Source organism: Brachycentrus maculatus, unplaced genomic scaffold, assembly GCF_059751285.1.
Source record: "Brachycentrus maculatus isolate JH-2025_06_01 unplaced genomic scaffold, ASM5975128v1 h1tg000043l, whole genome shotgun sequence".
NCBI lineage: Eukaryota > Metazoa > Arthropoda > Insecta > Trichoptera > Brachycentridae > Brachycentrus > Brachycentrus maculatus.
This window is the reverse complement of record NW_028280797.1, coordinates 391,409-413,529: the sequence shown is the minus strand read 5'-3', so window position 1 is coordinate 413,529 and position 22,121 is coordinate 391,409. Positions and strand designations below refer to the sequence as shown.

The 22,121-nt window shown below is 40.0% G+C and overlaps 1 protein-coding gene across 1 annotated transcript; it reads left to right on the top strand.

Annotated features, from left to right (window-relative positions):
* The first annotated feature begins 1,121 nt into the window (after positions 1-1,121).
* On the top strand, positions 1,122-10,892 carry LOC148312320 (uncharacterized). Its single transcript, XM_088277477.1, has 3 exons — positions 1,122-1,173; positions 3,877-4,270; positions 7,181-10,892. Exons 2-3 carry the CDS (start codon positions 3,916-3,918, stop codon positions 10,345-10,347), a joined length of 3,522 nt encoding a protein of 1,173 aa, XP_088133603.1. The 5' UTR covers positions 1,122-1,173; positions 3,877-3,915; the 3' UTR covers positions 10,348-10,892.
* The last annotated feature ends 11,229 nt before the right edge of the window (positions 10,893-22,121 follow it).

Sequence of the window (22,121 nt, the reverse complement as noted above, 5' to 3'; positions counted from 1 at the left end):
TCCAAGCACAGCTGATTCTCAAATAAAGCCTGAGAGAAATAACAATCCTACTCCATTTGAAAATATACAACCGAGTATAACCTTAGTAGAAGTTCACAAAACTCCTAAAAAACACGACGACTAGAATCTGGAACCTATCCAAAACCCCCAAGATTTTACAGTTTCCTAGACTCTTCAAGAGGTTACAAATATGGACATTGATGTAGAGCGCCATGATGTCTGGCACCCTCACAGGCTCTAGACAATCTAAAACTTTTTTCGAATGTGCTTCACCTAAAGATTTGATACCTTTAAGTCATCACAGAAAAGATTCGTAAGAAAAAGAGGGAAAGCAGCAATTTTGATAATATCTTACAAGGCTGAATTACAAGAAGCAGGAAAAAAAGAGAAAGGGCAAGAAAAAAACTAGATTGTATGAAAAAATCTGAATTAAGAAAAGTCAGTAAAATGAAAATAAAATAACAACAAAAAACTAAGAAGGGTAAAAATTACGACGACTATTGTTCGCAAAATGAAGATGCCAGATGTCTTTATTGCAATGAACTGTATTACATGTCGAATGAAAGCTAGCGTTCTTGATATTGATTTGTAAATTGCTGCAGATGGACTCATTTACTATGTGCTGACCTAGACAGTGACAATGATGATTCTGCACCTCATAAATAATTAATTATAAGTCGAATTATACGTGTATCCCATTCTGTCCCGTACCTGGGGCAGAATGGGATACGTTTGTGTCGGGTTGTGAAATATTTTAAACACCCAATTTATAGAATATATCAGTGTAAATAAAAAAACACAAATATTTCTCTTATAAAAAACAATAGGAAAATAATACTTTCGTTTTTGTTTAATGTTTTAAGTTGCATGTTATAGTTTTCAAAATGTTTTTTTATACAATCTTGTCCAAAAATAACTAAACAATTAGAATATAAACAAAATCCAAGCACTTTTCTCAAATTCATTGTCAAATTTCACATCAAACATTTAGGTACCCCGTTCCGCTCCGGGTTCCCCTACTTAGCCGTTGCTCTTCGAAATCCAATTGCGTGATATTGTCTATGAATAGTATTATGTAGTACATAGTCTTTGAATAGTATTATTGTCTATGTATCGCTGTCGGTGGCGTCACTATATAAATTAGTCTGCGAGTGGCGTCGTGCTTAGCTTGAGGTAAGTATTATAATAATTATTAATTTTGTGGATCGTAATTTGTTGTTATTATATATTTATTTCATTAATGGAAACTAGCGTTTTGTCATTACAATGAGTATTGTAGGTGAAATTAATCGATTTCACCTTAATAACGGTGATGAATAAAGACAGTATCTGTCAGAATAGACCTTTAGGATGTTGGATTATTGGCTAATAAATTAACATTAAAAATTACAAGATTACCGATAATATTTTTATTGAAATCTGTAGAGAGCTAAGGGAGATATTAAGGTTTATACTTGAGATATTTGAATAAAACGAAAAACGTGCGTACGCATAAGTCGTCGAATTTCTGTCATCGTGCGTTTTATGACGTCATATGGTTTATTGTCTATGGTTTATAGAGCTGTAGTAGTAGTAGTAGTAGTAGTGTGCCTATCCGAAAGGGATAATCGGAGACTAGAGGCTTTTGAGATGTGGTCCTATAACCCGTAAGCCGTAAGCTGCGGATCGCATCTCTTGTCGTTTTTTTTTATAAAAGTACCGTTGACTGCAGATCGCATGCATAGTCGTTTTTCAACTTAACGTACTTATATCAACACCTATGGATAATTTTTTGCACCTAAATTTGGTTCGAGGCATGGATGAATTAGTTCTCTTTGATTTAGTGTCATAAAATATCAAAATTATTTCAATTTAGTGTCAACTTTATCGTGGATACTTCCGGTCGGCTCGTGCTCGGCGCGTACTCTCAGTATCGTTTAGTCTGTTCAATCGGTTTAGGCGACCTAAATTATCATGAACTATTTTCATAATTATTATATTTATTAACTGTGTGGAACGAGAAGGGTATTTATTATAATTAACCAAAAAGTGATTGTGTACAACGGTGTTTTGTGATATTTTTGTACTATTTTTTTTTGTTTATTATCGTGCGATGCTTCGAATACTGGAAGCATTTTTTTGTTATAACTTTTATCGTCATAAATATATCTCTTCCTAGTTAAAATTTATACGACAATGAAGAAAATTTCATGCGTTTTATAAGAAACAACGATTCTGAAAACAAAAATGGTGAAAGCGACCATAACCAATACGCGAGAAAAGGAATAAAGTCACATTATTTTGATATCCCACATGGAAAATGCATTTTTGTTCTAATCCCTGCTTTGAAGATTTTCACACAATTTCGAAATATTGATCATGTCCGTTTTTTAATATAAAATATTTTTCTAAATATCATTTTAATTTACCTTTATTTTTTAATATAACGCATTTAAAAAAAAACTGCGCGCACGCAACGAATGGACTATACGACAGCCGCGTCTTCTATACAGCCGCCAAATTTTCGGCCGCGAGTCCGTAATTGTAAATACACTTTAAAAACATAATAAGTAAAGTGAATTGTGTACTGTGAACATCTATGATGGATTTTCGAAAGTTTTACTACAAAAAATAGGCAAAAATATGTTTTTTTTTGTCAAAAATATTGTAATGTAAAACAATCCAGCACGCGACGGAAAGTTTGACACTAGAAATCGAGCAGCTTAGAGGTTAAGAATTTCACATCACGAATGAGGAAGTTCTTCAAGGAATCGAAGGAGGAAGGCACCTGCTCAGGAAAGGTGTGCAAGATGGATCGGCCATGTAATACGTCAAGAAGGTGTCTTGCATGCCATAATGGAGGGTATGACCGAGGAGACAAACTCTAGGGGACGCCCACGCCCAGAGTACCTGGAGGACCTGTGCTGAGACTAGGACGTGCGCTGCTCGTCATTTGCACATTTCTAAACAGCCGCACAAGACAGGGAAGAATGGAAGAGAAGAATAGAGGAAATTGCTGCAAACCAATCCCAGGATTGAAACCATAGAAGAAGTAGTAGTGTGGATTGTTCGTCACACTACACAGTGTTGCCATATACACAGATTTATGTGTATCGATACAGATTTTAGGCTGCCGTTTTACAGTTGACAGATTTTACTCTAGTTTTATACATATTTTTGGATATATTAAACTACATCATTAAAATATATCGAACAATTATTTACTCACCTGGAAGCTTTAAACCCCGAATTTCAGCACAAATTAATCCGTCTTCATAAATGTCAATATTTGACAAGTTGTCAGATTGTGCCTCTACAAAGCCACTGTCCGTCATGATTAATAAAAAATGAAATAAGAAAAGGTTGAAAATTACTTTGAATACTAAAGAAACTGAAAATTAATCACGTTACGTCGCTATGTGTTTATTGTAATTGTTTAACTGTCAACGTTTCTGTGACGTAAAATAACTTCATCGTTTCTGTGACGTCATTCATTGCCACCTTACAAAAATAACGTTTTTTCGAAGGAGAATTTTCCAAAAGAAAATGATGAATGGAAATATTAATTATATCGGCTATTATAAACACTTCTCGAGTCTAATACAATCCTTTATAGGTTGAGTATGTTAAATTAGATATTCCTCTTATCTGACAAAAGTCCATTGAACATGCTTAGTACTTTTCGAAATATCGAAATAATGAAGTGACTGTCAATCATGGTGAATGCAATACAGTGCATAAAGTGACCACGTGAGCAAATTTATCGGATTGTCAAAAAATACATTTCATTATTTAAAGACCTATATTTCTACCACTAGTCAGATGGGGTGCCTGTGTAGTTACGCAATATTGCCGTGTCCTTTTCTTAATTTAAGTCAGGTTTTCTTCTATTTGTAGGATACACTGCCGAAACTCAACTCGACGTTTGAAAAACAGATGGAGCCTACTTTAGCTCCTGCCAAGGCCGAACCGGGAGATGCCGAAGGGTATACTATCCTTTTCCCTGCCGTAGAGGGTTACTTTAATTTACGACATTGTTATGTCGACTTGTCGTACTCCAGGATTGTATACCCAGATCATCCTGTGATCAAGAAGGAGCCAGGAAGTGATGATGATACTCTCCATACTGGGGAATACCTGAACGGGGAGCCAGTTGCGCCAGAGACTGCTACTGATCTGCACCGCAAATTAATATCTAGCGACATTACGATAATCACCGAGATAGATATTGATCATCCCGACATCAAACGAGAATGTGCGGAATCCTCGAGCAGACTTGAGGCAGAATCTAGTAAGTAACATTTTGTTGTATGAAATAAACAATCTCCACACTTATAATAATAATAATTTTGGATGATTTATATAGCGCCATTTTCGTTAAAAAAACTACCTCAAAAGCGCTTATACATATCGCTCACTCCTTTCAAGAACGTCATAAATCAAAAAAGTTGATTTTTCAGGAGAACGTTTTTAAAGTTTAAAAATATAACACAATGTATTAAAAATAAATATCAAGCCACTTATTGAACTTTTCACTATGCCACAGATCTTTTTAGGTAAAACCTGAAGGTTTTTTCACCATTTGAAAAATAATTAGTATGTTTGAAAAAAATAATTAAACAATACCTTTTCTTCAAAATGCAAAAACAACACTTTTCGCCCTGTAGCGGGGAAATATTAAGTTAAAAATATGCCTCTTTTGCTGGGATATAGTACATTTTCTGGGCATTCCGAAAACATGCACAACTGAAAATTGACGATTTTTGATTTATGACGTTCTTGAAAGGAGTGAGCGATATATGGATTATGATATGAAAATGATAATGAGAGATTAAAAAAAAATATTAAAGAAAAACGTCGTCCATCGGCTGAGTCTGAAGGGGGGAAAGTGGAGCCGTCGTATTATTGCGCCTTCTTTTCAGTCTTCTTGGGCTGGAGCATGTCCAAGATGTTGGGCAGGACGCCTCCCTGAGCGATGGTAGCGCCGGAGAGCAGCTTGTTGAGCTCCCGTCATTGTGGATAGTCAACAGCAGATGGCGGGGGGTGATGCTGGTCTTCCATGCGGTTTAAGCGCTCTAGATGCCGAGCATAGCGCATTTCATTTCTTCCTCGGCCCTCCGACTTGATGTATAACCAAGTTGTTCTTCCCTAATTACTAGATACTAGTATAAATACTAACTGGTCATCACATACATTGTTCACAGAGGACCTGGAAAGGTTTTTTTTTCCTGAAAACGTGGGCTTTAAAATAATTTAATAGAAAAAAAAACCAACGGGCATTTTCGATTCGGGTTCGGTAAAATTCTACACTGTACCATCTTGACTCACTACTACATTGTATTGTAATCGTCGGTACCATTACCACTACATTGAGAGCATCTCAGAGCAAAATGATCAGACCAACCAGAAAGCTGAAATCAATACTGAAATCTAGCTAAAACAATTCATTTTTAATTTACGTTTTTTTTTGTAAAGTACACTTCCGCATACATGTGATGATACATTCGTGAAGTATGGCCGATTTTTAAGCCATAGTTGAGGGATTGGTCACGTATTTATTAAGATTATTCCTTTGAACATGGGAAAGATTCATTCATAAGTGGATTAAGTCATCGCTTAAGCCAGCCAAATGCCAGAAGCCCTGGATAGTCAGACTTCCATCTTCTTTCATAAAAAAAGGAATAATGATACATGTTTCACACCAAGTTGAGACACCCTTAAAATTGACATCTCATTCGTTAGGGAATCCAGTGTCCGATATAATGAATAATATCAATATTGATATTGAGAAAAACTGCGAACATGATATCGTTCTCACTGTAGATGGCACCCTAATCGTTCCCATTACGTTTGCAAAAATGTGCCCGAGTTGACTAGTCGTGTAAGGAAATGTTAACCCTCAATTCCAGCCCAATTATCGTTTATCGAATTGCCGCCTAGTAAGTTTCACATCAAAAAAATAAAAGAGTATACTATTTGTGGGGTTTAAACCTTTCTGTTGGCTCGCATATTGTATTTTATAGAGAAATACATAAATAACCAGAAACATTTGCGTACTCTAAATGAATCTGCACAAAAGCACGGTTGTAAAAAACATACTCTGTTAATTATCTCCTTTTCCTTGCGGGACCAATATTGACAGTTTATCGGGACTCTTTATATTGTGTGATTGCTATTTTTATTGTGTTAAAATTCGAGAAAAAAATTACTGATATTTATTTAAGTTTTTGTTTTTATGAATGTAACAAAAATTATTTTATTTATTGTTTTGGCATTTACTTTGTGGTAAGAAATGATGAAATTGTAAAAGAAAAACACTTGTTTTTTTACCACTTGAATTTATTTTATGACGACTGGTTTCGAAAGCTAAGCTTCCATCTTCAGGCCTATTATTAACTAAAGCAAAATTAATAATTTACTGATCTATATATAAGGAGAGGGGTAGGGGGGTTAGTCAAAGAGGTTAGGGGGAGGAGGGTTAGTCAAGGACGCGGAATTTGAAATAAACGAAAAATGGAAAGCAAAGGTGAAGAATTTTGAAACAATACAATTTTTAATCAATTATATAATATATAATTAATAATAAATAATGTATTGTTTCAAAATTCTTCACCTTTGCTTTCCATTTTTCCTTTATTTTCAAACTCCGCCCCCTTGCCTAACCCCCCTCCCCCTAACTTACCCTTCTTCTTTATATAAAAAATAAAACCCTTATCCGCACCCCAATGATGCATAGGGCACTGCGTCATATAAACGCAGTGTTACTTTGATCGTTTACACATGAAGAAAAGGTGATCAGCCCTCCGCTTCAGGTACCAGTCCAGGGTAATATTGAATAAATATTACAGTAAAAAAATCACTTATTTATTTTATTCCCCTTGGGAATCGACCCGGGACCTCCAGAACGGTAGCCGAGCGTGCTGAACATTACACTACGGAGGCGGACTGCCTTTTTTTATAGAAGAGTTAGTTATTTATTATGGATTAGTATACATTTAGACCTGAAGATGGAAGCTTAGCTTCCGAAACTAGTCGTCACAAAATAAACTCAAGTGGTAAAAAAATAAGTGTTTTCTTTGATAATTAACAAAAACTATATAACCTTGATCATTTATTATGTTAAGGTGATGAGATGAACAGTTCTATGTTTTTGGTGCTGCTTTATTTCAGTTTTGTGCAATACTTTTATTTTTATTTTCAGATTTAATGAAAAGTGTTATCAAATCTACACGTTTAGAGAATTCTCAGCACTCTCTTTCTAACGGTCTTGGAGAAATATCATCATCATGCTCAATGAAACGGAATCTAAGGCCACGTAAAACCTCAGCACTTACAGGAAAGAAAGGATTCTCTTGTTCAGAATGTGATTACAAATGTTCACATAAAAATTCTTTAAGATATCACATGTTTACTCACACAGGTGAGAAACCCTTCTCTTGCTCAAAATGTAACTACACATGTTCAACTAAAACAAATTTAAAAATTCACATGTTAACTCACACGGGTGAGAAACCCTTCTCTTGCTCAAAATGTAACTACACATGTTCAACTAAAACAAATTTAAAAATTCACATGTTAACTCACACGGGTGAGAAACCCTTCTCTTGCTCAAAATGTAACTACACATGTTCAACTAAAACAAATTTAAAAATTCACATGTTAACTCACACGGGTGAGAAACCCTTCTCTTGCTCAAAATGTAACTACACATGTTCAACTAAAACACATTTAAAAAAACACATGTTCACTCATACGGATGAGAAACCCTTCCCTTGTTCAGAGTGTGATTATAAATGTTCCCAAAAAGGGCATTTAAAGGCTCACATGTTTACTCACACGGGTGTGAAACCCTTCTCTTGTTCAGAGTGCAATTATAGATTTACACATAAAAGGTCTTTAAAAATTCACATGTTCACTCATACGGATGAGAAACCCCTCTCTTGTTCAGAGTGTGATTATAGATGTTCAGATAAAAGGTATTTAATAAATCACATGAAGTTCACTCACGCTGCGGAGAAACTTTTCTCTTGTTCAGAGTGTAATTATAGATTTTCACAAAAAGGGCATTTAAAGGCTCACATTTTAACTCACATGGGTGTGAAACCCTTCTCTTGTTCAGAATGTGATTATAAATGTTCGCGTAAAACAGCTTTAAAATATCACCTGTTTACTCATACGGGTGAGAAACCCTTCCCTTGTTCAGAGTGTGATTACAAATCTTCCCGAAAAGAGTCTTTAGAAATTCACATGTTAAATCACACGGGTGAGAAACCTTTCTCTTGTTCAGAGTGTGATTATAAATGTTCAAAGAAAAATTATTTAAGAAAGCACATGTTCAGTCACACGGGTGAGAAACCCATCTCTTGTTCAGAGTGTGATTATAAATGTTCACATAAAAGTTCTTTAAGAAATCACATGTTTACTCACACGGGTGAGAAACCCTTCTCTTGTTCAGAATGTAATTACACATGTTCAACTAAAACAGCTTTGAAAAATCACATGTTCACTCACACGGATGAGAAACCCTTATCTTGCTCAGAGTGTGAATATAAATGTTCATATAAAAATTCTTTAAGAAATCACGTGTTTTCTCATACGGGCGAGAAACCCTTCTCTTGCTCAGAGTGTAATTATAGATGTTCTCAGGAAGGGAGATTAAAGGTTCATATTTTAACTCACTCGAGTGTGAAACCCTTCTCTTGTTCAGAGTGTAATTATACATGTTCAACTAAAACAACTTTAAAAAATCACATGTTCACTCACACGGGTGAGAAACCCTTATCTTGCTCAGAGTGTGATTATAAATGTTCAAATAAAAATTCTTTAAGAAAGCACAAGATCACTCACACGGGTGCAAAACCCTTCTCTTGTTCAGAATGTAATTACACATGTTCAACTAAAACAACTTTAAAAAATCACATGTTCACTCACACGGGTGAGAAACCCTTATCTTGCTCAGAGTGTGATTATAAATGTTCAAATAAAATTTCTTTAAGAAAGCACATGATCACTCACACGGGTGAGAAACCCTTCTCTTGTTCAGAGTGCAATTACAGATGTTCCCAAAAAGGGCATTTAAAGGCTCACATGTTTACTCACACGGGTGAGAAACCCTTCTCTTGTTCGGAGTGTAATTATAAATGTTACCTAAAAAGGCATTTAGAAAGTCACATGTTTACTCACACGGGTAAGAAACCCTTCTCTTGTTCAGAGTGTGATTACAAATGTTCACATAAAAATTCTTTGAGAAATCACATGTTTACTCATACGGGTGAGAAACCCTTCTCTTGTTCAGAGTGTAATTATAGATGTTCCCAGAAAGGGAGCTTAAAGTCTCACATTTTAACTCACTCGGGTGTGAAACCCTACTCTTGTTCAGAGTGTAATTATAAATGTTTACGTGAAAGGACTTTAAAGTTTCACATTTCATCTCACGCGGGTGCGAAACCCTTGTATTGTTCAGAATGTAACTTCACATGTTCAACTAAAACATCTTTAAAAAATCACATGTTAACTCACACGGGTGAGAAACCCATATCTTGCTCAGAGTGTGATTATACATGTTCTCAGGAAGGGAGCTTAAAGGTTCACATTTTAACCCACTCGGGTGTGAAACCCTACTCTTGTTCAGAGTGTAATTATAGATGTTCCCAAAAAGGAACCTTAAAGATTCACATTTTAACTCACTCAGGTGTGAAACCCTTCTCTTGTTCAGAGTGTGATTATAGATGTTTACTGAAAGGGAATTTAAAGAATCACATGTTTACTCACACGGGTGAGAAACCCTTCTCTTGTTCAGAGTGTGATTATAGGTGTTCACAGAAATGGAAATTAAAGAATCACATTTTAACTCACGCGAGTGAGAAACCTTTCTCTTGTTCAGAGTGTGATTATAAATGTTTAGAGAAACACGTTTTAAAGAATCACATGTTAACGCACACGGGTGAGAAACCCTTCTCTTGTTCAGAGTGTAATTATAAATGTTACCGAAAAAGGTATTTAGTAATTCACATGTTTACTCACACGGGTAAGAAACCCTTCTCTTGTTCAGAGTGTGATTACAAATGTTCACATAAAAATTCTTTAAGGAATCACATGTTTGCTCATACGGGTGAGAAACCCTTCTCTTGTTCAGAGTGTAATTATAGATGTTCCCAGAAAGGGAGCTTAAAGGTTCACATTTTAACTCACACTGGAGAGAAACCCTTCTCTTGTTCAGAGTGTGATTACAAATGTTCACATAAAAATTCTTTAAGAAATCACATGTTTGCGCATACGGGTGAGAAACCCTTCTCTTGTTCAGAGTGTAATTATAGATGTTCCCAGAAAGGGAGCTTAAAGGCTCACATTTTAAACTCACACACGTGAGAACCCTTCTCTTGTTAAGAGTGTGATTCATTGTGTTCTTTTGGCCTCGATAAAATGTTATGATAGTTAATTACGCATTACCTCTTTAAATATCAATTTTATAGTTAAAACTGCACATTAAACACGTATTGACGTGAAATATTTCAACGCGTACGAAAATTTAGTGCTGAAATAATATAAAATGCAAGAACTGAAGATTGTGCGTTTAACAAAATTTCTCAGAGTGCATACAGAATTTCAAAGTAACTTACGTTTATTTTGAATAAAAGTGCACGTTGAATTTTTTATTTACTCTTATTTATCTGAAATATTAATTATACTTGATTTTTATTGGAACACGTCAATTATTTATAACATTCATGAAAAATGAATAATAGAAAATATGATTTTTTGGTTAGACATTTTTCTTTATAAACCCAATAATGAACATATTCACAATTAATTAACCAGAGAATTACAGACACGCATTTTGTCACAAAATACATACCCATGAAATCTTAAATCATTACATCTTAATTAATATTTTTCCCCAAAAAAATTAATAAAATAAATCTTTTAGTAACGGTCAGAGCCAATTTGTGCATAATATATAGTACATGTTGTATACTTTATGATAAAATATATGTTTTTTCTTGAATTTGATAAAATATTGATGTATATTTTTAAGTATGTTAGTGGTTTAAAAAGTACTTGTCTAAACAAGGATGAACATATCATACAGGTAATTACACATAAGCCTGAAATATTATAATTATTATTCTTTATAGTTAGGAAGTGATATATTCCAGATATCGATATGGTCCTCGAAATCATTGCCGTGGTTTTGCATATTGAGACAGTCTAAAATATTATTCAAAATTTTGTATAAATTAATCACATCAATTAGTCTACCAATAATTTTTTTTAAATTTTGTAAACATAGCAAATAATTATATTGCAAATTATCCCCAGGTGAATTTATTTTGAATTTAACATACTTAATAAAAAAACTCAACCCTTTCAATTGATTGTGATTGAATAAAATAATATTATTGTTTATTCTTTTATTTATCAGTTTTGAAAGTTTTCTTTGCCATTTATTTCTGGTTAATTCTTATAGAACGGGCGGATTTTAATAATAAAACTACTCAGGAGACAAAATTATTTTCCCATTCATCACACTTTTTATTTATATATTATTTGTTTACAAAAATAAACATGTATTTATGTATGGCTTTAAATCCCACATAACCTTATATCCGTTGGTAATGGTATGCTGACGATGCTGTTCTTCTTGCCGATAACAGAGAAGACCTGCAGGCGTTGGTGACAAAAGTGTATAATGTGTGCAATGAATGCGATTTATTGATGAATGTTAGCAAATCCAAAATTATGGTTTTTGAAAGAGAAGAATGTAAATCGGAGTGTGAAGTATTGGTAAACGGAGAGATTTCGGAACAGGTAGATGATTTCCTACATTTGGGTAGTATGTTCTAGGGATGGAAAGATTGATAAAGACATAGAAAGGAGTGTACATGCTGGAAACAAAGTAAATGGTGCGCTATTATCAGTTATAGTAAATAAAAATCTATCAGCGGAGGCTAAACTGGCAGTGAACAACGGAGTCCTGGTTCCAACTCCAATGTGTGGAAGTGAAACATGGAGTTGGCAAAAGAAGGTTGAAAGTAGACTGAATGCAGTCGAAACGCGATCTCTCAGAAGAATAGGCGACAAAACGATGTTTGAATAGTGAAATAAGGAAGGAATGCAAAGCTGATATAAGCATTATCGATAAAATTAAAAAAGGTGTGTTAAGATGGTTTGGACATGTAGAACGAATGAGTGAGGAAAACCTGGCACAATCAGGTATGTCAAATACTTGAAAGCGGCCGGGTCAGGAGCCATAATAATCGTCGGGTATGTATGAGGAGATGCATGAACGTGGAAGAGGCGAAGAATGTTTGCAAAGACAGGGTGGTGTGGCGTGGCGTTCTATTCTCTCTGCCTACCCCTGCGGAGCGCGGCGTGATGGTTAGTTAGTTATATCCGTAATCGCAGGTCTTAATATTTCATATAGTTAGGATGACGCCGTACTGCTAGCGAGCAGCGCGGAGGATTTGCAACTAATAGTGTCAAGAATGTATGATGTATGTATGGAAAATGATCATGCAATGAATGAAAGTAAAGTAAAGTAAGTCAAAGGTCATGGTGTTAGAAAGAGAGAAAGATATGACAGAATGCAAGATTATCGTGCACAATGAATCCCTGGAACAGGTGCAAGAATTTTTGTATCTAGGAAGCATGTTCACAAGGGATGGAAAAGTGGATAAGGATATTGAGAGAAGAGTGAATGCAGGGAATAGAATAAATGGTGCTTTGAACAGAGTGATTGCAAATAAGAATATGTCCATGGAAGCCAAGCTAGCGGTTCACAACGGCGTGCTGGTACCGACACTAATGTATGGAAGCAAAAGGAAGGATGAAAGCAGAGTGATCGCTGTTGAAATGCGCTAAAAAATAGAATTAAAAACGAAGATATAAGAAAGGAATGTAAGGCTGAACGAGGAATGATTGAAAAGATTAGGAAGAGCTCTTTACGGTGGTATGGACATGTGGAGCGAATGGATAACGAGAGAATGACTAAGAAAATATATGTGGCGAATGTGAGAGGGAAAACAGAACGAGGACGACATTAACTAATAATTAACTTTACATTTAACATCAACCTTGCCAGGAATCAGACCTGAGCCTCGAGCCTAGTTGACAAACGTGTCAACTACTACTCTGAAAGTAGTCTGTGTCCAACGTTTAATTGGTAATTCCTTATGTAATAATTATAAGTTAGATTAGTTTTAATTGTAAGATTGTTAGTCAATAAGTTGTATTCAATAACTTTGTTTTAAACCTAATTGTATTAGGTTGTAAGTTTATAATAATAGCCCTAACTATCAGTTTATTCATAAGTTTTAATACTATAGTATGTACCTTAAGTATTACGATAAATGCAATCGAGACGAGTATAAACAAGTGCGAGTATAAATGAGAAAGGGAATACAACCCCTCCAACAACAGTTACCAGAGTCCAAAAAAAGAGGATAGCACCCTGCAACTCAGGTAGTTCCCAGTCGGAAAGTACTCAGTACGGGACGCGGAAGCAGTCGGGAGTCAGCTCAGTCGGAGCTTGAGGCTCGGCACTTAGTCAGCCAGCTAAGTGCTGAGTCGTCAGTCGAAGTCGTGTGATGTGAAGTGAACAGTGTCGCCACGACACGAAGTAGCCAGCGCTACATAGTCATCTAAGCCGCCTTCAGGCCGCGAAGGTGCCGCCTCCCATCATCATTCCCATCAAGGAAGCTAGATTCCTGCACCGCTAGTGGTACCGACCATGACCGCCCAATCCTACCAGCCGTGAAGGAACCGCCGCATCTAGGACATCCGTTGTCCATCCAGGAACGCCAGATTCCTGCATCTCGAAGACCGCAAAGCTTTCAAGCTGCTGGCCGTCACACTACACGGGACCGAACCCCGAGGACCGCCTAAGGTTCCAATCGCAGAATCATCTACGCAACGATCGCGTAGTCTACCAGCTGGTAATCGTCAACGGGACCAACCCCGGGAGCCGTCCAGGGCTCTAATCATGGACCACTCTCAACTCTTCGCATAGTGCGCCGTCAACAGGAAAATCTGCGTAAGAATTTAGTAATAAGTGACATCGGACTGTTAAAGACATTTAGTCGTAAACTTTCTTTTCCATTTCTGTAATTCGGTAATCTGTAATTAAGTCGTTTTTCAATATGTTTAATTAACAAATAAAACCAGGTAAATGAAACATTCAAGTTTTTAAATTATCCTTCCTATCAATCATTTTCATCATAGATGTAAGTTGGGTTCAGTTCTTTCTTTCTTCCGGGAATATTAAATTCATTAGGTTAGGGATATTGTCAGTGCTAATATTAATATAGGGGTATACATGGGGAATCCCAAACAACAACGGCAAAGCTGTTTTTCCTTCATCTCCCGCATACTCGGTATCCGAGGCGTTCTTCCCCGTAATATCGAGTTCCCGATCTCGGGATGTTCCCGTGGCCTCTCGGTCCACGGAGAGACAGATTGTTTCAGTCTTCTTCCGCGTGATCGCAAAATTCGAATTCGCCGCCTCCGAGTGAAATCTCTGGCGATTCCATCATTTTCTCCATACCATCCATATAATTTTCTTATAAAATTATCAACAAACCCCGCCTCTATATCGAAATGTAAATAAAGCGTTATCACCCCCTTATTTAATTGTCAAATAATTATTCGTTTACCGAACGGTAATCGTCAAGATAAAAGTGTGATCAGTTACTTTCTAAACAAAATATCATTAATCCCATTTCCCAAAATGAGAAATAGAACTTACTCACGGGGAATATTACATGGATATACGATTTATGTATGTAATATGTTTTGAAATAAATAAAATTAGCGTTAAAGGTTGATATTAAAGTCATAAGAAGTGAGCTAGTGGTGAGATGATAGAGAGGACGGGGAAGAAAATACTGAATTATGATTTACATTGGTATTCAATAAATGTAACTTAACCTAAGATTAACTTAATCTAGCTTATACTATGATTCTAAGGAAGGCAGAGAATTGAAATCTAAAAATTCTATGAAGGTAGGTGAATTAAAATTTAAAAACTGATGAAGGTAGATAAATTAGAATTTAAAAACTACAAAGGTAAAATTGAAACTTATCAGCGGAAGCTAAACTGGCAGTGCACAACGGAGTCCTGGTTCCAACTCTAATGTATGGAAGTGAAACATGGAGTTGGCAAAAGAAGGATGAAAGTAGACAGAATACAGTCGAAATGCGATCTCTCAGAAGAATGTGCGACAAAACAATGTATGATAGATGTGCGAATAGTGAAATAAGGAAGGAATGCAAAGCTGAGATAAACATTATCGATAAAATTAAGTAAGGTGTGTTGAGATGGTTTTGACATGTAGAACGAATGAGTAAGGAAAGAACGGTAAAACAAAATTTATGAGGCGAATGTTGAATGAGGAAAAGAAGCAGAGGAAGACCGAGAAAAACATGGCACGATCAGGTATGCCAAATACTTGACATTATTACAAAGTGGTCAGGTAAGGAGTCGTAACAATCGGCGGGTATTTATGAGGAGATGCATGAACGTGGAAGAGGCGAAGAATGTTTGCAAGAACAGAGTGGTGAGGCGCTCTATTCTCTCCGCCTACCCCTGCGGGGAAGCGGCGTGATGGTTAGTTAGTTAGTTGCGAAGGTAGGTGAATTAAAATTGGCAGTGGTCACACTGGTCGTGGCGGTGATAGTCCTGGACTGGATTCTGGAAGCTGCTTCGGGGCGAGTGTTTTTGCCTAGAATTTTCACTCATGAATTACATGAATTATAGTAACTTTAAACATAAAGAGTAAATCCACTCACAAGTAGGCATAGGCTATGAAACTTATAAAGTTGAAGCCTGAATAGGGACATGATAAACGGTGTTGCATAAGCCGTAGCTAGATTTCAGAGTCACTTGGACGTTAGGTAATTCAAAAAAAAAAAAAAACCTGCTTCGGGTAGGCGGTGGCAAAGGGTAATCTCGATGGCCGCTGGCAGCAATTGTCCGTCTTCGTGAAGATGTCTCGATCCAGATTTTCCATGATGCAAGGGATGCTGGCAGCGAACATGCAGACGGTTCCAGGACGTAGGCACTGAGGTTAGTGACCGTAGAACGTAAGTCAAGCCGTAAGAGGCGACTTGTGTCAAGATACTAGAGAGTAGTGTCTTGTACCAAACAGCTCGAGAGAAGCTAGCAGAGAGGGCTGTGATTGTCTGTACTGCCCTTCATTCATCCCCTTTCCTGGGCCTCAGGTGGGGGGGTGCCTGCATCTCCTATTGGTCAGTTCCCTTCATTCATCTTTACAATGTTGCATTTCCTCTAATTCCTACTACCATTCATTTCAATTATTTGTATTTAAAATTATTTCTTCATATTACAAAAACTTCCTTCCCTTCAAAATTAATGTAACTATTTCCAAAGCCTATCTATAATTGAGATTACATGTTTTTATAATATCTAGATGCAAGGTATTGGATACAATTTATAAATAATTATAATTACTAGGGTAAATAATGGTTTGAAAACTTCCTTCTCTTCAAAACTTTTGTAATTATTTCCAAAGCCTATCTTACAATTGAGATAATAATAATAAATATTATAATTAAGATAATAATAATAATAACAATTAAAATAGTATATTTTATTGATGATCTTGGCAGCAAATTATTAACTTAGGCATCGTCGATTTAAGAATATAACATGCAATATTCTTTCATTCACAATGTACGAGACGTCTTCCGTCCGCACAAGACTGTATAGTTTCCGGTCTCCTCTGCGGCGCAAGAAGGGGCAAGTCCCGGCGGTTTGGCGGTCGCGTAAATACCGCTTGATGACGCGTTACTTTCTGGACGCAACCGCTGTACCCAGTTGTAAGCTGGGTACAAAGCGCTGCACCGACAAGTCAACCTCTATAGCCCTGAAAAGGGCTTTCCGAAACAGGTCCGTGAATCGGTGCAAAGAGGCGAAGCGGTTCAGGCTGGCGGCGCGGCGAGGTTTCAGAGATCGGGAGCGGAGGAGTAATAACAAGTTTCGGTGTTAGAACTGAACTACTTTATTGTCGCGAAATGCGCCCTCTATATACCCGGCCGTGATCGCGTACCGCCCGACAGTGGGAAAGTACAGCCAATCAGCGGCCGGGGGAAAGAGACAGCCATATTTCTGTCTCTCTCTAAGAGGCACCGGACGGGCTACATTTCTATACCGTACCGGTGCCTTTACAACAATGAATTATATTTTTAACTATTAACTATTTTCCTAAAAGTAACTTAACCTAGCCTAGAGCTTAATTCTCCTCGGTATGGGCAAAGACCACCCCCGAAAGCGACACATTATAGTCTTTATTGAGGGGGCAGTACATTGCGTACACATACCGAGGTCCCTAAGCTAATTAAATATACACAAAATCCCTTCTTCGGGCCGCAGTGTGGCGGGCAGCCGTCTCGCCCGCCGCGCGCCCAGAGTTCCTTTTCTGGGCCGCCGCACGGGGTACGCGATGACGTCGCTTACACTCCCCACCATCCCTACGTGGGATCCTTTGCTGCGACGACATCTTCTTCTTCGGTCCATCTCCACCTTGGGTCGTTTCGTGTCAGTGGGGGGGTCATCTAAGCTCCATTTGATGCCCTTTGAGGTGGCTGCATCTTGAAGGCGATTATCATCGGCCCGGCTGCACCTTGCAGCATCTATCTTCGTTTTCGTCGATTCGACATGGGTTCTATTACCCGAGCACAGATTGGCCGGATGGCCTCTGCGAGTTGCCATCTTTCTTAGCGTCGGGATCACGAGGTCAGTGTTCAGCAAGGGTCCCAATTTGTCATGAACACCTCTCGTCGTCATACCGGTTAAAAACGATCCATATCGCTTCTCCCGGCGCCTTCCGAACATCTCCGTAGCGCGCATCTGATCCCGGGACATCAGCTCCAGCGGGAGAGTTCCCATCGCGTCTACAGTACAGTCAGTCTTCAACGGCTTTTCCAGATTTTGTTCTGGCGAGGTGGTGAAGATCACGTCCCCGGCCTCCTGCGCACTTCCTTCGTGCGCGGCATTGCCCAGGGTGATGACGGAAGAGACGTGCTCCTCTCGCCCGAGTGATTCTGCATTATGAGTTGCCTTCGCTTGCTTTCCCAGATGTTCTTCTGGGGGGGTGGTGAAGGCTAAGTTCCCGGCTTCCTGCGCACTTTCTCTATGCACAGCGTCGCCCAGGGTGGTGATAAACTTTCCGCGTATCTCTGCTTCTGCAACGTCGATGGCCTCTACCGGCTTTTGTAGATTCTTTTCTGGCAAGGCGGTGGAGATCACGTTCCTGGCTTGCCGCACACTTCCTTCGTACACAGCTTCCCTCAGGGTGGTGATGGGAGCAGCCTGCTCCCCCCGTCGTTGTTCGTCAGTAGCGTGGCTGATCTTCTCTCGCTCTTCCAGATTCTCTTCTGGTAAGATGGTGAAGGACAGGTTCCTGGCCTCCTGTACACTCTCTTCGTGCACAGCATCGACCAGTGTGGTAATAGGAGCGATCTGCTTCCCTTGGTTCCGTGCTCCCGCAACGCAGATGGCCTTCACCCGCTTTTCCAGATTCTCTTCTGGCGAGGTGGTGAAGGTCACGTCCCTGGCTTGATGCGCACATTCATCTTGCACAACTTTCTTCAGGGCGGTGATGGGAGCAGCCTGCTCCCCCCGTCGTTGTTCGTCAGAAGTACAAACGACTTTCACCCGCTCTTCCAGCTTTTCGTCTGGCAAGGCGGTGAATATCGGCTGCCTGGTTTTCCGCGCACTTCCTCCGTGCACAGTTTCGCCCAGGGTGGTGACGGAGACGATGTACTCCCCCCGTCTACGTGCGTCTCTCGTCACTATGAGAGAGGCGTTATCTTGCCCAATCAGCAACTGTGGTTGTACACTCTTGATACTACCACCAGTGAACATGGGTTGGCGCGGCAGGCTCAGCTGTGTCAGAGTGCTGGCTCGCATGGGGTAGGCGTCCCTACTGCTGCCGGACACTTCTAGTTCGATGCGTCGCGATGTATCATCAACTGTGCTCATGCCACCGGCTCCTTGAATCTGGATCCCGTGAACTCGTCCTGGAGCGCCGATCGCGTCGGCGACTGCGGCGTCGAGGAGGGTCACGGCCGATCCCTCGTCCAGTAGCGCGTAAATATCTTTATGGCCTTCGGGCCCACGCACACGTACTGGTATTACTTTGAGTAACACCGAGTGTCGTGTTGACTCGTAGACAGTAGCAACTGTCCTATTTCGTTCCCCGTTATCGGAACGGTTCCATTCTGTTTGACGCGACGTTTTACTCGCGGCGCTAGCCTCAGCTCTCCCGTTTGCGTACACGGGCGCGTTGCGGTAAGTGTCGTCACTCGCGGTGCTGGCCTCAGCTCTCCCGTTTGCGTACACGGGTGCGTTGCGGTATGTGTCGTCACAGTCCGATCTCGACGGCTCGATCTCGGCCGAACGTGTCTCGCTGAAACCGGCACGACGCGACTCATGGAGTGACTCGTGGTGGGTCGTTCGGCATCCATTGATCCCACATACACGACTTCTGTCACACTGCGGCGCGCGATGGGTGTTTCTTAGGCACGAGAAACACAAATTCTTCTCTTTCACTATTTGCCAGCGTTCGCTGACCCTCATGTCCTTGTAGTCCGGGCACGACTGTAGCCTATGCGACCGGGCGCAAAGGTCACACTTCTTGTCGACCGACGATCGCGGTGCCGGCGGCGGCGCTGTTGTCGCAACGTTGACGTGGTGGTCGCGGGTCTTCCGGTTGTTCCCTCGGACATTGCTCACTGTTTCGGCACCTCCGGAACGTGACGCTGACTCGGCAATCTCCTCGAGCCAGCGGGCGAACTCTCCGACTGCAGCTCTGTCATCGGTGCATCGGCGATGGTTCCACCAGATCACCTTCATACACAGGGGCAGCTTGTTAACTAGTTGGCTCAGTAGTTGTGGGGTCGCCAAGTAGCTCGCTCCGTAGCTTTCTATGGTGGTAACCACATTATTGATGGCACTGGCCATCTCTAGCAGCGATTCCGCCGATCCACTTCCATCGAGGCACTGGAGTCTCTCGACACGAGCGAGCATGGCTGCAACGATGGTCTCTGGCTGCCCAAAACGTCGCTCCAGCTTCTTGAAAATCTCGGGAACGTTTTTCGGGTCTAGAAGTAGGGCGGAGACTTCTACCTCCGCTCGTCCTCGGAGTGATAAGTTGAGGCGCAGCAGGTTTTCGGAGTCGGACAAGCGGCACACTCTCGTTGACTGCAGATACTGCGCTCGAAAGGCTGGCCATTCCAGCGGCTCTCCGGAGAATGTCGGTAGGTGCTTAGCGTTTGACTGGCGGGCGATGAGGGCGGCCGCGGTCCCGTCGTCTTCCATCACGGCCGGGCGGGGGCTCCCGGTGACGGAGTTCTTGATGGCAGCAGCCATCTCAGCAAGCGCGCTGGCCATCTGCGCCATGGGGTCGGCGGAGTTGTTGACCCACCTCTGTGTGAGTTCAGCACTCCCCAGTTCCGTGGGGGGGATGGCAGCCGGTTCTGGGACGGCATCTGTGCGCTGCGGGCTCTTCGGAGCCGTCTGGCGCCGTAGTCTGGCGCGGAGTTCTCGGTTCTTCGCTCTCAGGTCTCTGACCGTGTCTACGGATTGTCCGGCCGCGGATTCGTCGGAGTCGGAGAAGTCCGAATCGGGCGTGGGCTTCGCGGACCTCCCAGAGCGTAGCGAATGCGTCATCTTCGTCGGGGCTGGCGTCACAGAAGAAGATCCGGCTCGAAGGACCACTTTGTACGAGACGTCTTCCGTCCGCACAAGACTGTATAGTTTCCGGTCTCCTCTGCGGCGCAAGAAGGGGCAAGTCCCGGCGGTTTGGCGGTCGCGTAAATACCGCTTGATGACGCGTTACTTTCTGGACGCAACCGCTGTACCCAGTTGTAAGCTGGGTACAAAGCGCTGCACCGACAAGTCAACCTCTATAGCCCTGAAAAGGGCTTTCCGAAACAGGTCCGTGAATCGGTGCAAAGAGGCGAAGCGGTTCAGGCTGGCGGCGCGGCGAGGTTTCAGAGATCGGGAGCGGAGGAGTAATAACAAGTTTCGGTGTTAGAACTGAACTACTTTATTGTCGCGAAATGCGCCCTCTATATACCCGGCCGTGATCGCGTACCGCCCGACAGTGGGAAAGTACAGCCAATCAGCGGCCGGGGGAAAGAGACAGCCATATTTCTGTCTCTCTCTAAGAGGCACCGGACGGGCTACATTTCTATACCGTACCGGTGCCTTTACAACAATGAATTATATTTTTAACTATTAACTATTTTCCTAAAAGTAACTTAACCTAGCCTAGAGCTTAATTCTCCTCGGTATGGGCAAAGACCACCCCCGAAAGCGACACATTATAGTCTTTATTGAGGGGGCAGTACATTGCGTACACATACCGAGGTCCCTAAGCTAATTAAATATACACAAAATCCCTTCTTCGGGCCGCAGTGTGGCGGGCAGCCGTCTCGCCCGCCGCGCGCCCAGAGTTCCTTTTCTGGGCCGCCGCACGGGGTACGCGATGACGTCGCTTACACACAATAAATATAAAACTCACACAGTGGTGATTGAATTCTCATATGATAATTATTCACTAGAAATTTAAATTCAACCAGGTTAATTATGTAAATATTTTAACTTATATCTAGTAGTATACGAGGCTTAACTTATTGGCGATATACCTAGAATAATATATACAAGTTTTTTTAAATATATATTATATATATATATATATATATATATATATATATATATATATATATATATATATATATATATATATATATATATATATATATATATATATATATATATATATATATATATATATATATATATATATATATATATATATATGTAAATATAAATTTATTTATATTTACAAAAATGGAATATGTCTTATCTCTTGCGCGGTATTGAGTTTTGTTTTATATATAAAAATAGATAAAATTATTAAAATTAAATTAACGTCTGTAAAAAGAACTCCACCTACAAGACACACATAGTGGCTTGGTGGGCCGGGAGGAATATCTAATTTAATATACTCAACCTTTAGGATTGTTTTAAAGACTCCGACAGACAGGCCGGAAACTTAAGGTAAGTACTTAGCCGTTGCTCTTTGAATTCCAATAACGCGATATTGTCTATGAATGAT